At 37.8% G+C, this 16,730-nt stretch overlaps 1 protein-coding gene across 2 annotated transcripts in view; it reads right to left on the minus strand.

Annotated features, from left to right (window-relative positions):
* The window catches only part of cdk5rap2 (CDK5 regulatory subunit associated protein 2), a 110,484-nt gene that overhangs the window by 71,726 nt on the left and 22,028 nt on the right, over positions 1 to 16,730 (minus strand). For both annotated transcript variants that reach the window (XM_043720082.2, XM_043720083.2), the window contains exons 15-24: positions 15,286 to 15,426; positions 15,084 to 15,193; positions 13,654 to 13,793; positions 9,600 to 9,752; positions 8,768 to 8,883; positions 8,466 to 8,612; positions 7,872 to 7,964; positions 6,889 to 7,268; positions 5,790 to 6,255; positions 3,612 to 3,837 (exon numbers count right to left, since the gene is read on the minus strand). In XM_043720082.2, coding sequence (XP_043576017.2) covers positions 3,612 to 3,837; positions 5,790 to 6,255; positions 6,889 to 7,268; positions 7,872 to 7,964; positions 8,466 to 8,612; positions 8,768 to 8,883; positions 9,600 to 9,752; positions 13,654 to 13,793; positions 15,084 to 15,193; positions 15,286 to 15,426 — 1,972 coding nt within the window. The remainder of the gene's footprint in view (positions 1 to 3,611; positions 3,838 to 5,789; positions 6,256 to 6,888; positions 7,269 to 7,871; positions 7,965 to 8,465; positions 8,613 to 8,767; positions 8,884 to 9,599; positions 9,753 to 13,653; positions 13,794 to 15,083; positions 15,194 to 15,285; positions 15,427 to 16,730) is intronic.

Consider the following 16,730-nt stretch of genomic DNA (forward strand, 5'->3'; position numbering starts at 1 on the left):
GTGTATATAGTAGAAATCGCATTTCCAAAATTATACACCCAGCAATGAGCAGCCAAAATATGTAACAAATAACAAAATGAACATGTCACACAAATTCATCGATAATCGTTCAGACATTCTTAACAGCAGGTCCCACTTAAATTCAAACTAGTCTGTCATTCAAGAGTATGACAACCTTTTTTATACCTCTGCTGAGAATCATGAAAAGTTTGGACAGTATTTAATGTAGGTGACAGAGATCTTGACAACAAACTGGAGAGTTGGCAAGAGGCCCACATTGACTCCATTGGCAATGTGCCTCTCCACCATAACTGGCCAGCATTGGGCCTTTCCTTGGAGCAAGAAACCTCAAAAGCAGAAATGCCAGCTCCAAGGACTGCCAGCCAGTTAGATTCAGAGGCTAGCCATTGCATGGCATGACAATGGCAGTTAGAGCCGTGGAAAGGCTCATGCTTCAATTAAGTTAGGTCAGGGGCAGGGGTTATGTCTCTTCCTGGAGCCAAGTCACTTATTCAAATACTTTAAACAAAGGACCCCACAAACCACCCAATTGTTTGCTTTTTGGATTTTCTGTATGGTGAGAGCCATGCTCATTGCTGGTTAAGTACCATGGCAACAGGGCGAGATCCTTAAAATGAAAAATAACTGCTCACTTTTTGGCTAGAAGCTGTGGATACAGCTTTGGAATAAAAAGAGGGCAGACACACTACTGGGTGTGCATTATAGATCCACAAAGACAGTGAGCAATAGAGGAGCAGGTATGTAGACAATTCACTGAGTATATAAGACAATAACAGGGAATTATATTAGGGGATTTCAACAACCCCTCATCAATGTGGATTGTCATAGTGTAAAGGGTTTAGAGGGGGCAGATTTCTTGAAATGTATTCAGGAGAAGCTTTTATAGTCAACACATTGAAGGTCCAACAAGGAATGGTGTAGTGCTGGACTCAGTTCTGAGGAACAAAGTGGTGTTCAAGGTAGCAGTGGGAAAGCATTCTAGTGATAGCCACCACAACACTTTATACTTTAAAGTTGTAATGGAAAAGGAAAAAGACAGCTTGCAAAAAAAAAAAGAGTTTTGGTATCTAGGAGGGCAGATTTTATTAAAATAAGGAAAGATCAGGCCAAAGTTGACTGGGAACACTTACTTCTGTTTAAATCTACAGCAGAACAGTACAAGAGGACAAGCCCAACATGTTCACTTTAGAATGAAATGTAGGAGATACAAACCCAGGGAACTCTGGATGCCTTGGAGTATTGAGCACTGGATAAGGAGGAAAAGAGATGCTTTTAACAGGCACAAAAAGGATCAAATCAAGAGCTAAAAAAAAAGTTAGGAAAGTAAACACTGGTGGCTAAGATTAGGGAGAACCTCAAGATATTGTGTATCAAGGAGAAGAGGATAACCAAAGAAACTGTAGGGCCATTAGGGATCAAGGGGGCAATCTATGCACTGACCTGGAAGACATTGGGAAGGTGTCAGGGGAGTATAAGTACTTCACATTGTCATCATTTTGGAGAAGGAAGATGAAGGTACAGAATTCAGGAAGAGGGAGTGAAAGGTTTGTGAACAGTTCTACGTTGAGAGTGAGGAGATACCGGGAGGTTTTCGGCTGGCTTAAAAGTGGACAAATCCCCAGGTCTGGATCAGTTGTATCTCGGGTGGGAGGGATGGCGTTGGTTGGGGTTGGGAGCACGCAAGGTCTCGCGCGGTGTGCTTTTGCCTAGTCTCCTGAATGGGGAGCAGACTTCACAGAAAACTCCGAGCCCCAGAGGAAATCAATTAACTGAATAATCAATTATCTGAACGAAATAATGCCCGCCCATTTCGTTTGGATAATCAAGGTTCTTTTGTATATGGATTTCAGCAAAGATTTTGATAAGGTCCCACATGTGAGACTGATAAAGAAGGTAAAGGGATTCAGGGTAACTTGATAAATTGAATCCAAAACTGACTTAGTGGTAGGAGACAGAGGTGGTGACAGAAGGTGGTTTGGGTGACTCGAGGCCAGTGTCAATGGTGTTTCACAGGAATCAATGTTGGCTTCCTATACAAAACAATATAGAAAAAAACGTAGAGTGTGATGAGTAAACTGATTGGATAGTTGACAGTGAGGAAGAAGGTCTTAGGTCACAGATGAATAAATAGATGGATTGGTCAGATGGAATTTAACCTTGATGAGTGTGAGAGGTGCACTTTGGAAGAAGTAACAAGAAAAGGGAGTACTCAATGAATGGCAAGACTCTAGGAAGTTCAGAAGACAAAGGACCTTGGGATGCTTGTACACATCCCTAAAGCTGGCAGGACAGGCTAATAGGGTAGTTAAAAGAAAATGCCTCATATGCCTTATCAGTCATGGCATAGGTTATACGAAGTGAGGTTATGTTGGACCTGTACAGGACTTGGGTTACACCACAGCTGTATTTCTGATCACCATACTGTAAGAAAGATGTGCCTACACTAGAGAGGATGCCAGACAGATTCACGTGGATTGTTGCCTGGGATGGAGCAGTTTAGATATGAAGATAAGTTTGAGTTGTTTTCTTTAGAGCAGAGAAGGGTGACTATGGTGTATGATTAGGATGGGCATGGACAGGGTGGATAGAAATCAGCTGTTCCCCTTAGTCGCAGAGTCAATAACAAGGGGGCTAATTTTAAAAGTGAAAGGCAGGTGGTTTAAAAGGGATTCGAGGAAGGCTTTTTTCACCCAGAAGGTAGTGGGAATCGGGAACACACTGCCTGGGAGGGTAGTTAAGGTGCGAAAAGTCACAACCTTTTAAAAAGTATTTGAATGAGTACTTGATATGTTAGAACATTCAAGACTACATGCCAAGTGAAGGTAAATGGGACCATTGTAGACTTAGAGTAGTTTAGAGTGCAGACTTGATGGGCTGATGCCCTCTTCTGTACTGTATGTTTCAATGATTCTAAGGTCTTGCAAGAGTTCTTCAAAAGTTCTTCAAATCCTAAGCATCCAATGAATCCAGTTGATTTTCCAAACATACTCCCCCAACTCCCCACACCAACTTACTTCATTCCTTCTCATCACCAGCAATGTGGACCAGAAAATTTCTTTTAATAAATTTAGGAAGTATAAAAAGTTAAAACTTCATCTCACATTTTAAGTATTTCCCATATTAAAAACAAATAGGGCTCACCATATAAATCAAGTTGTCTATAGAGATTTCAGCAATGAAACTGTTACCTGGATGTATCTGTGCTCTGCTATTGTTTGTGGCACTGAGGTCTCACGCGTCAGAGCTGGAGTTGTGTAGCCTCTTAGAAGCCATTATTTCATTTTTTCCCCTCCATTTAGTAACCTTGACATAATGACATTCAAGGCTGCTTTGTGGGAATCAGTCTGTTTAATATCCAGAAGACTCACCACAATTAAGGGAGGTCAAAATCCAGTTTTAAAATAACTAGAACAGTAATCATGATGAAAATATTGCACTTTGATGCATTTTTTGAACTATTTTCTGATTCAATGAAGAGACCTATTGTACAACTGAGTGGGAGAGTTCACTCTGCAAAATTTACATCATTTTGAAATGCTGAATAATGGTTTTGATCAACTGTTCTTTACAAGTAATGTTTGGCTACTTACCATGCGAAGGAATACAATGAAGCTTTGAGTTGTCTTCCTGGCTGCCAAGTGTTGCCTCAGCTGCATACAACTTACTCTGCAACTGTTTATCATCTTTCAATACTGCCCTCAACTGATCATTGTCTTGATGGTCAGAGGGAATATCTTGGTTGGAGGATGCACTGCTCATGTTGCTGACTGACCTTGGTCGTCTTAGTGGGATAGGAAGACGAGACCTAATAGTTGCCTGAATCAAATAAATGTATTAGGGCTTTTATTAATAGTAAAGCCTTCAAAAGTATTTCAGAATTGATTGTACATTTCATATTTGGTTACATGTTGGTGGACTAAAAAAAAACCTCTTCAATATATGGAGTTATTTCTTCATCTGGTCTAGTTTTTACAAATTATATTGAATGAGACAGCTATGCATAATGATCAAGCTTAAATGTTTTATGGAGCAAGTGGTACAGTCTGTTGTTTTTGGCCTTCACCGAGGTTAGGAACAGATGTGGATGGGTCCTGGCAATACTGATGTTGGCAGGCTCTTAAGCTAATTAAAAGACTCATTAAGGAGTAGTTAAGGACTGACTGGGAGTTTAACATTCCAATCTTCTGAAGCAATGAGAGTTTGGGGCAGGGGGTTGGATAGCAGAACCCACACAGGGCTGTCAGTTCTCCAGGCAGGCCTGAAGTTCTTCCTTCCCGAGATGGGAATGCAGCCAAAAAGTCACACTGTGGAGAGATCCCCTTCTCCCCAACAGCGGCTGCCTTCTGCCATACAAAAATATATAGAGAAAGTATACTTCTGATTCATCTTCCAGCTTAGAGGGCCCAAACACTTAATTGGAACCTGTCCCATTCCCTGGTCCAAAACCCAAGTAATAGTAAAATATTTACTTCAAAATACTTCTGCATCAAGATTGGCAAAGGTCAGGAATAAGGTTCCTTCCTTTCTCTTTTTGTTATTGAACAGAAGTCAAACTTCTCATTATCCCGGTGAACTAAACGGAGATTGCAATGGTGATACTAGTTCCAGCTCTGGTTACTGCACTTTAGGAATGTGCAGGTGTGGAGATTTACCAGAAAAGGTGCAGAGGTAAGGAAATTTTGCCTACATGATTAAGTCAGAGAAGCTGTGCTTGTTCTCCTTGAAACAAAGGATATCGAGGGGAGATTTATCAGAAGCATACAAGTTTGCATAACGTAGACAAGGGGAAGGCTGTTATATTGGCTGATGGTAAAAAGACTAGGGACACAGATATAAGGTTTCAGGCAAGTGATGCAGGTGGAATGTGAGGAAGTGCTTTATTTTACACAGCAGCTGCTAATGACCTTGAACTTCCTCTCTAGAAAAGGTTGGAGGAAGGCAAGATGACCAACGATTTGAAAAAGGAAATTGGTTTGGGACTTGCAGTAAAATTTATACTAAAATAGGGATCAAGTGGAAAAGTAACTGACTGAATTGCTCCACAGAAAGACTGGAATGACTAGATGGCCTGAATGGCTTCTGTACCATAAACAACTATTAACTTTAATTAACTGCTACCCCGATGGACAGCTCCAGAACCCAGAAAGACAATTCCTTTCTCCCCCACACCTAAAGGAACAGTTCAGGCTCACGTTTCGGAAGTGAAGCACACCATAATTTGAAGGAAGTGGCAGCAAGTAAATGAGCAACTGCAAAGATTGCAGTGACCAGCTACTCATTAACATTTGTCACATACTGGCTATCTCTTAGCTACATTCCACTTAAGTTTTAAACTCAGACATCACATTAAAAGGCATCAGATGCAGAACAGAATTATACATTGTAGCCAGTAATAATGTCTAAATATCATCAAGTAACTTGACTCAAAATGAATCATGTCACAGACTTTTGGGTGAATATAACTAGTCAAAGATAAAAATCCAAACTAAAGCCTTCAATTTTGACAGTTGACAAAATGGAACAAATTGTATCAAGGTCATTTTAATATTTGAAAAGACTGACAAGACAAAAAGAAGTCTTCGTTTGGAGAATGTTTGACAACGGAGGCAATAAATATCAGCGATAGTAGAAAATTTATTGTAAATATGCTTTCAGATTGAGGTGTGCAGTGGTTTTCACATAGTGCCATGCCTCAAAAGGTAAGCCTGGAAACCTTTCAACCAAGTGCCTCGAAAACACAAAATTAACAGGAAACCTGGAGAACTTACTGTTGCAGATAAACCAGACTGGTCAGACATCTGCTCCTTGTTCTTGGCCTTGTTGTTCCTAAGCTCCAAAGATTTTGACCGTGGCAGCTTTGATCCTTGGAGACCTTTCCGCTCTTTATTTTTTGTATCTTTCAGTCTTCTATCCATGCTTGCTATCTTTTGATTTGCAATTTCCAGTTCATCTTTCAGATTTTCAATTTCTTTTGCCATGTTTACAAACAAATCAGGGTTAAAACTATTTTCCCCATCTCCAGAGCAGTTAAGTTCTATTTGCTGCTTAAGAAGGTCATTTATCTTTTTGTTATTCTTCAGTTTAATCTTTAACTTCCAAACTCTCTTTCTTAGGTTACCTTCACTCTCATTATTGACTTCTTCCTCGGTGTCTTCATTCTCACTTATTAATGGATCTTCTCCATGTTGATCTCGTAATTCAGTTATCTCGGTTCTCAATTTCATAATTTCATTCCTGGAAAAGATGGTTTGTATAGATGATCCACTCAAAATAAAAATGTCATAAGTGACGTCCATCAAGATACATTTATGATAAAATTACGCTTACAGTATTAAAGCATTTGATGCAGGTTCTGTTTAGAAAAGTTTCCAAATAAACTGTTTTAAAATTATTTCAGATATTCCATTTACAACATAGAAGGAACAAACAATTATTCCAAGTGTACATATCTATTCCATTCACTGTGTTGCTTTAAAAAAAAGTCTATGATATTTAAAATCAAATCTCTAACACTTTCTTTCACTCTCCATGCTTTCATTCATAAATATGTCGCATTTCTTTGACCTTTTTAATACCATAATAATTCTTGTCTGCTAGTGAAGCTTTTAAGTTTAATTTGCAATGGCAGAGGAAATAAGATATCAAATGCAACCAGATAAATTGAAATTTATTAAAAAGGTTCAGCCAAGCAATGGAGGGGACAAGGTGAGATACAGAGGAGAACAAACAATCAGCCAGAATTGGATGAGCCACAACTGAATTACCAGCTTTGGAGTCCATTAATTGACATGACAACTAGTCTTCAGATCATCACCATTTCACTAATAGGGATAAATGTTCATATCTGCAGATATGCATGGCACCTACCTGAAATCAGATACTGATGATACACCATTATCCTCCATCAATAATCTCATTGCATTAATTTCTTCTTGCATTTGGTGCTGCTTTGCTTCCACTTCATGCAATTGACAGTCTGTTATCTCCAGCTGCTTTTCCATTTCTTCCAACTGTTGATGTTTCTCTTTCAATTCACAATTAATCTGTTTTAGGTCCTTCATTAACTTTGCATACTCTAAAGAATGATCAGCAGCAGTGTTTTTAGGTGCCTCTAAAGCATCCAGTTCCTTATTTGCCTCAGCAGCTGTTCCTAGGGCCTGGGTAGCAGGTTGCTGCACTGGTTCAGTCTCTGACGCTGGTTTAACTTCAGGTACAGTCTGGACACATTTGTCATCTTTAGACAAGGCCTAATGTTTTATCAAATTAAACAAAAACAGAAAAATTGAGAAAATCACAAAGACCCAAATTAAATACTAACACTATTAGAATGTCTTTATGTGAAATCTAAGGCTTAACTAATATTTATAATTAACTATACCCTAGGAATAATTTTGCAACTTTTAGCGACAATACCCTTTTGGGCGAGGGGGGAGGGAGAAGAAAACAGACAAATGAAAAAGGTATTGTAAGGCAAGTTTGAAAGAGATTCCTGCATTGTTTTGATGTACAGTTTCTTGGCTTTTTCATAAAACAAACACACACTGCATGCCACACATCATCCATCTGAGGGAAAGGAGGTAATTCAGTAACAAGACACACTTGTTCGTGCAAAACTATTTCCATAAATGTAAGCTTAAAACATCATTAATTTCAGGCTTAACAATGAAAGAGCCCAAAATGAGACAGAATATTGAAGGCTCAGACAGTAATTATAACAGAACAATATCGAAATGGTAAGTTTCAATAAGTTTTTAAAGTCTGTTTTGCATCTACGTACAGGCAAGTGCCTGCAGACCATATAAAAAGCAAAAGCAGTAAAGACAGAAATCCTCATATGAAAAATAACCTACCAAATAATGGTTATTAATTTGGTTGAGGCTGTGTAGCTGCTCCTGAAGGACTCTATTCATTTTCATGGATTCTTCTAGCCTTTGATGAAGTAGCTATATGAGACATGAGCGGGATGAGACAAAAGAATGAAGTTTGAAGAAAAAAAACTGGACATATGAAAACTATAGCATATATAAAACTGAAGTTTAAATGAAACCATGTATTGAATGCAAAATGGATTATAGAAGACCTGAAACAAAAAGTAACAAAGAATTTTCAAGTCTCAAAGTCAAGTCAAACATTCTGTAAAACTTCTAATATTTCAATAATTTTAAATTGATTAAATCTTTAAAAACTTGCATAATAAAATAGAATTAAACTATAAAATTTATAGGAAGCACAGAATGAAAGAAAAAACTGAATAGCCAAATTCATGAGCAACAGAAGTTGTATTTAAAGATCATTCTTTTGTGCACATTTTTTTTTACATCCAACTAGGCTGCACTCTTAACCTGTGTTTTGTTTAACGTCAGAGGCTGTGTACAATACTGAAAAGAGAAATAAGTTACAGAACATTATGTTGTTTTATCACTGTTTCAGAGCAACTTCTTCACCTTTGATTGAGCAGTCGTCATTGGCACATCATCTTCTTTATCTTGACTATTCGAGCCCAGAAGGGAGCACTGCGACATAACAATTCTATCCTGCAGCTCCTGATTGTTGGCTTGCAATGCTTTTAGAGATTTCTGAAGTTCAATAACCTGACAAATGTAAAGGGCAGAAGAAACTTTAAAAAACAAAAATGCGCTGCATACCAGTAATGCATGACAATGAAACATAAAATATTCTCTAATTAAAAATACAAGAGCTGAACAGTGAGAAATGGATTAAATATGATTTCAATAAAGCACTTTACCTTTTGTCTGAGCTCTGGCAGAGAAAGTTTTACTATTTCCTGGTCCAAATCATCAAACTGCCCTAGGCAGATGCTGAGATATGAGGTTTGGTCTCCATAGCTTGTAAAAGTGTCACCTAGGAGACATTGGAAGATCCGTAAGGGAGTTTGCAAAGTATTATGTTATAATATATCAGTTCACGAATTGCAACACATAGTCTTCAGTAAAACAAACATAATGATGGAAGTTACACGATGGCTAGGAAAGGATTTGAAAGAAAAACGTTTTATATTTTCAGTAAATGATTAAAGGATGCATTTCGCTGGACATTACCACCAACACTATTCACCTGTCTTTTCTCTGCTAAAAATTATGTTTTTTTTCAGTGTTTGAAAGGTATCATGCTTTTTCTGCAAAAAGTATTACACACACTGGCACATTATACATCAAGCAAAAATATTTCTTTGCATTTAGGTTGTACCATGTCACTAGAAATTTAACACTTCCACAAGACAGAGATAGTTATCCAGATGATTCATAAGATAAGACTGTTATTTCCTCCTCCCAATAGATGGTATTTACTCATCCCCCACATACACTGCAGATAAATCATAAACACTGCAAATGCAAATTTGAGAGAATGATCATTGTTAATTGTAATTATTAATTGTAATAGTTTCAAGCCATAATTTAACTTTGATCCCATGCTGTATGTATGTCTCTTTGATTCGATAAACATACTAGCAAATTTACTCCAGAATAAACAATTTCTAAACAGATACTATCCCAGACTACAAGTAATCTATTGATCATGCACACTGTATATATTTTGACTGAAAATTCAAAGTCTACCGGCATCACTGGCTGCACCCACTCCGCCAGCTCTAGCCTGCATCTGTCCAAGTCGGGACTGCAGAGATATATTCCAGCGCTGAGTCTCTTCCAATTGGTGCCGTAGAGCCTCAATCTCTCTAAAGTCAACTGTATCTAGTTTGGATGCAGCATCTGTGGCAATAAAGTTGAATAACACATCAAAATATAAGCAACATGACAACTTCTAATTACCATTTATAAAAAGTGACAATGCAGAAAAATGTATTGTTCACAAAGGTATAGTGCTCTTGGCAGACCATATCCTCAGTACTGAGCTCCAGTTTTGGACATTAAGGCACAGGGAATACATGCAAGTGGAAGAGGAAATGCAGATGGCCCATCATGCTGATCACAAGTCAGAGTCATAGAGATGAACAGCATGGAAACAGACCCTTCGGTCCAACCCGTCCATGCCGACCAAATATCCAATCTAGTCCCACCTGCCAGCACCCGGCCCATATCCCTCCAACCCTTCCCATTCATAAACCCATTCAAATGCCTCTTAAATGTTGCAATTGTACCAGCCTCCACCACATCCTCTGGCAGCTCATTCCATACACGTACCACCCTCTGCGTGAAAACGTTGCCCCTTAGGTCTCTTTTATATCTTTCCCCTCTCACCCTAAACCTATGCCCTCTAGTTCTTGACTCCCCAACCCCAGGGAAAAGACTTTGCCTATTTATCCTTTCCATGCTTTTCATAATTTTGTAAACCTCTATAAGGTCACCCCTCAGCCTCCGACGCTCCAGGGAAAACAGCCCAGTCTGTTCTGTTGAGGTTTGTATTATATGGAAAGGGTGGAAAAACTTAAGCTTCTATACCTTGAGGAGACAGAATCAATATTACCTCAAAAGTAAATTGAGAGAGTGGGAGAAAGAGACATGGGTTAAAATTGGTGAGGGTTAAATTTCAGATAAGTAGTAGGATATTGTTTTTTAACCACTGAGTGGTAAAGTACATAGGATGGAAATAGTGGGACAGGCAGCAATTTGTAATTATTTAAAGGAACAATTAGATACTGCATTGAAACAAGACGACAGAACTGCAGGGCCTTCCTGCATGTCAGAACCAAAATTAATCAAGCAGCCCTTATCATTCAAGTGTCTTGTGATCTATACAACATTTGAGCTATTTATTCTCCTCCTATGAGTCAAGAAGAAAAACATTTAACATAACTGGAATTATGCAACTTTTTTAAAAATTGGTACCTCACTAATCCAAAGCCTTTTTAGGAAACAGTTTGAGATTTTCACTGTGCACTGTGAAGTGAAAGAGCATCCCGATTTCACTCCTAAATTGATTAGCTCAAACTTTAAAGTACGTCATCTTGTTTAGTATTTCCTGGACCAATTCCACAGAGCAAAATTTTAAACTCCCTGTTTAAAGTACTTTAAAATTCAAACAAATATAAATTTTGTACATCCTAACCCTCATTTAACCCTTTAAGGTCTGGTATAATTCTGGGTATTATTATACCTCACTCCAGGCTAATATGTATGACCTGAGGCTGTGTGTCTAAAACATAAGCAGCACTCCTGATGGAAGTCTGAATAAAGCTCTGCCCAGGTGAAATATTTACTCAGCATTTTGTGATAAAGGCCAACATCTTACTATCCAATAAATTCATGCAACGCACATCACTTTTATGACACCCAAGTCCCTTTGCTCTTTATCTGACTCAAACAAAAATTCTGATTCATCTTTCTTGGCTCTATTGTTACATTGAGTACCCATCCATACTGTTCCAATCTGCTTAAGTGATTTTGCAAACTATTACACAACCAACAATACCTCCTCACCCAAATAATATACATATTTTTCAAACCAGTTTCATTAAATGAGAAAAAGAATATCCCTTCAAACATGAGTTTTCTCTAAATGAATCAAAATCTATTATTAGTTTAACCATTAATACATACATACTCAGTTCCTCTTTCAGAACAGCACTTTGTTGCTGAAAGCAGAAGTACTGACCATAGGAAGGTTTTATAACAAAAATCAATGGCGCATTGCCGTCTTTATCAAGCACAATGTTTAGACACTTGCAGCATTTTTCTAAAGCATTGTTTCAGAGATTAATGTGATCACACAATTTCATTCAATCACCTTCATGCTGAGTTCCCATGTTCCAGCATTTTCACGTGACCAATTAATTACTTTTGTTCCTGAACTTTTGATAAATTGATGATTCACCAATAAGTTTAAAATCATTAACATGAAAGATTGGGCGAGGTATACACCAGAAACTGAGAAGATTGGAGGAAAAATAGCTTTAAAGCAGTAAAAATCTTGGCTTGACAAGGTATAAAACATTTATAACAATTATTGAATGACTATACCACAATGCTGGCTCAAACCAATAAATTTTAAAGGATTAGGACAGCAAGCAGTAAGAATTACAGTTTTTAAAACTGCATTCTAATTTTTGATAAACTGCAAGGCTATATTTGGACTTCCTGTCAGGTTTTCCAAATTTTCATGTAATAACTTGTATCAGCTGGATACCAAAAGGTAGACTGCACAGTTTGTAATGATACAATAAAAACTAGATATCCCAAGGGCTGCCACACAACCATTTTAGAAATATAATTTAAACAGTATCAATATAGCATTCACTACATTAAAGGCAGTACTGGGCACTATGATTGATGATGTCAGTTCAGCAATTTTAAAGTCTGGATGTATTGAATGTAAGAAATAATATGCTGAACGTAAAGTATATGAAGTATATTTTACTTGGCAATATATTAAAAAATTTCCCCCAAAATATTAATTGATCAAAGCAGATTTTTTTTAAAAAGTGCCTATTAAAGTGACACAACCCACGTGATACCTTAAAATATTAATATGTTGTACAAGTTTCTACAAGCCAGTAGAATAGGACTGTTTTGGAGAATATTTAGGTACTACCCACTCAACAATTACAATAATGTCATTAGTTAATTTTACACAAACTGAATAAAATTACATTTAGCCAATTATTTAGTAGATGGAAAAGAATGTTTTGATTTAATTATTCTTCTACTAATTTCTTCACAAACCTAGTTGACATGTAAAGCTGTACTACCAAGCAAGCATAACTTACTGCAGAAATAAAATGTAAACCAACTTCCTGAATAATGCAAAATAAGAAAATATATTAAATTGTCACTTTGTACAATGAACAATACAATTTATTTAAACACAGCCTTTAACTTGTCACAAGAATCCAGAGCGCATACTTAGCACACAGAAACAAATTAGGCTATTCAGCATCTTGAGACTGTTCCTCAATTCAATTAGATCAGAACTGATCTATATCTTAGCACCATTTACCCACCTTGGTACCATAACCCTTAATATTCTTGCCTAACAAAACTTGTTTAAAAACTGAATGAAATTTTTTGATAATCTTCAGGGACAAGTCTCCACTAATTAATATCCAATGGTAAAAGATATCACCTAGTAGAGCATTAAATCATTCAGACCAGACACCTCTGGCTAATTTTACTGAACACAGATTTTCTGTGTGCAAATTAACGAACAAATTTCCCACAGCAGTATCTGTACTCCAAAAGGTTGCTCATTCAGGTAAAGTGCTTTGAAACAGCCAGGGGTCTTGAAAGGCAAATCTTTCTTGCTCCTTTTATTCTCAGTAGCAGCTGTGAACCATTAAACAACCTGAGTGCCCGTGGGCTAGGTAAGAAAGGGGAAATAAATATCAGTATAGATTCCTGTCTGTGAACGCTATTCTATGACTCTTGCTGGAATGTTCACATTGGTGAAGTATGCATATTAACAAGATGTTGACACTACTGTGGTGCTATCCAATACAAGACAGGTTACAATTGTCTGAGTTTACTTGGGCAGTCATGATTTTTTTCTTTACAAATGTAACAGGAAATCTTTCACAAACCAAATGGTATCTGGTTCATTAATTCAAATACCAATATATTATTCAAAGCTGCCACCTTTTAACAAACTTTTTTTTAAAATGGGACTACTTTGTAGCCCTTCTGCATAATGCACTGTAGTGTTATAATTGCATCCCACCTTCTTTCCTTTTTGTTTCCTCGATTTGTTGTTCCAGGTTCTTCTGTAGATTTCGATTGATTTGAATGCTTTCCTCAAGCTGTTGCCTTAGCAACTGAATGGATGTCAGCTCCCTCTGCAAGGTTTGAATGCGGCGGTGGCTGCACAGAGTTGTGGTAAAGAAGCACATGAAAAGAAAAAAGAAAAAGTACTCAAGGAACTGTATACTGGCCTTCATAGCAAGAGGATTAGAGTATAGGGTAGGGATGACTTGCTGCCAATTGCACAGTGTTTTGGTGAGAGAACACCTGTAGTATGGTGTACAGTTCTGGTCTCTTTATCTGAGGAAGGATGCTTTGTTTAAGAAGGGGATGCAACCAAGGTTTACTAGACTAATTCTTGTGATGGCAGGTCTGATATATGAAGAGAGACTGGGTAGTTTTTTTTTTAAAAGTTCATTCATGGGATGTAGGTGTTGCTGAATGCATTTATAGCATTTATTACCTGGCCCTAGTTGCCCTTGAAAAGATGGTGCTGAGCTGCCTTCTTGAACCACTGCAGTCTATGTGCTTCTCCCTCAGGAAAGGAGTGTCACAATTTTGCCCCACGACAGTGAAGGAACAGTGATGTATGTCCAACGTGTGATAGTGAGTGGCTTAGAGGGGAACTTGCAGGTGGTGGTGTTCCCATGTGGTGTCGCCTTCGTCTTTGTTGGAGTTTAGAAGAATTAAGGGAGATCTTGTAGAAACCTATAATTTTTTTTTAAAATCAGGACTAGACCAGTTAAACACAAGGAAGGATGTTCCTAATGGATGGGGTAGTCCAGAACCAGGGATCATAGTTGAAGGAAATGGGGTAGGCCAATTAGGAGAAATTTACTCACTGGGGAGTCTGTAAAATTCTTTGCAACAGAATATGGTTGTGGTCCAAATATTGAATATTTTCAAGATATAATTCTTAGGGTTCAAAAGGTATGAGAAAAAGCAAGAACAGGATACTGAGCTGCATTATCAGCAATGATCATAATGAAAGACAGCAGGCTTGATGGGCTGAATGGCCTACTCCCATTCCTATTTTCTACATTTCTATGTAACAGAACTCCTCACAAAGCCAACTAAGAAAAAAACATATTAAATGAGTCCCATTAATAGTGCTACGTACAATCAAAAAAAAAGAGGCATTTATTTGAAACTAAAATAATGACTTTCTTAACTACGAAGTGGAACTCGAACAGAAATATGGAATTTCCAACATTCTTCTTGTTTTGGTCTTAAATAAGAATTTCCACATGCTTAATAAAGAGAAAATCAGTCATAATTTTCTAACTGTCCTAACATTCAAGGCTATGGACCTCATGCGGGAAAGTAGGACTAGTTTACGTAGTTGTACATTTTCAATGGTAGAGTCTTGATATACCCAAGGGCTCTTTGTATTATAGGATTCAACAATACCTGTCTGTTTCTTTGACTGCTTTGATAAGTCTCGAGTAGAGCTGCTGTTCAGTTCTTAGTGCACAACGCAAGTGTTCCTCTGACATCCAATCTTCTAAAGTCGGCGTAGACTGTAAAAAAACAAATGATCAACCATCTCAGTATACAAGTAAAACATGTCTATAAAAGCCAAAATCAAACAGTTGTGTAAATTGTTTCAAACCTGCTGGCTGTCTTCTCCAATAATAGTTCTTTCTCTTGGAGGATGCCCAGGTCTCTGGATACCATCCTTCAGTATAGCTACCTCACTTGTAAAATCCTCTGCACCCTTTACCACAGAAGTAGAAAGTCTAGACTGGAGATCCTGTGGTAAAAGAACTTAAATTGAATTTTATAAAAGGCATTGAAAATGAAAGAAATCTTGCTTCAGAGGAGAGGTGGTGGCATTGTGGTATCATAGTGGGACTAGTAATGGAGTGGCCCAGCTAATGCTGTGGGATATACATTCAAATCCCATCACAGCAGTTGGGAGAATTTGAAGTCTCAGTTTCATACTATATATTAGTCTCAGGAATAATGACCAAGCCAATTATCTTTGATGTTCATAAAAACTCATCCGTTTCATTAACGGGAAGGGCATCTACCATTCTCATCCAGTCAGGCCTAAATACGACTCCACGGACACAACACTGTGGTTGACTCTTAACTGCCACCTAAAATGGTGTAGCAAGCTCTCAGTTGAAAGGCAATTATGGATGAACAACATTTGCTAGCTAGCTATATATAATAAAAGAATAAAGGAAAAATAAACATGGGATCTTCCATGACATTCCAAAGTAACGTGAATCCAACTGAATTATTTTTAAGTGTTGTCACAATATGACAATGTTGAAAATTGCAGCCAATATAGTCCCAATAATTATCATGAAACCAACAGATTATGTCCTAATGACCCTAATGATATTCCAGAATAGTACTGTGGACCAGCATTCCACAACTAACCACACTCCTAGCCAAAGCAGTGCCAATATAACTTATAATGTATACTGACAATGTGGAAAATTAGCCAGCTATGTCCTGCCCTGAAAAAGGTCCCCCACAGCCTCACCAACCTCCTTGCGGTCATCAACAGTGGTGGAAATGGTCATTGATAGTGCTATTACGCAACACACACTGTAAAAACCTGCTCACCAATACTCAGTTTTGGTTTGCCCGAGGCACTTGGCTCCTGACCCTATAATAGCCAAATTCTAGAGGTGAGGTGAGGTGAGAAAGTGACTGCCATTAACATCAAGGAGCCCTGACAAAACTGAAGTCAATGTATACCTGGAAAACCTGCCATTGCCCAGTCATGCCTAGCATATCAGGAAGAGGATTGAGGTTGCTCCAGGCCAATTCATCTTAGTCCCAGAATATTGTTGCAGGAGTTTCTCATAATAATATCCTGGGCCCGACTACCTCCATTTGCTTTGCCAATAACCTTCCCTTTATCATAAAAGGTCTGAAGTGTGCAATCATTTCCACATTCGGACGATTTACAACTCCCCAGATATATAGAAAAGCAGTCTGTGTCTTTATACAAAAGATGATAGATAACATTCAAGGTTTAGGTAATAATTGGATAGTAATATTCATGTCAGAGAATGACCATTTAGAACAAGAGGGAAC

This window comes from Chiloscyllium plagiosum, unplaced genomic scaffold (genome assembly GCF_037043375.1).
Source record: "Chiloscyllium plagiosum isolate Xiang-an unplaced genomic scaffold, Cpla_swu_hap1 HiC_scaffold_21, whole genome shotgun sequence".
Lineage (NCBI taxonomy): Eukaryota > Metazoa > Chordata > Chondrichthyes > Orectolobiformes > Hemiscylliidae > Chiloscyllium > Chiloscyllium plagiosum.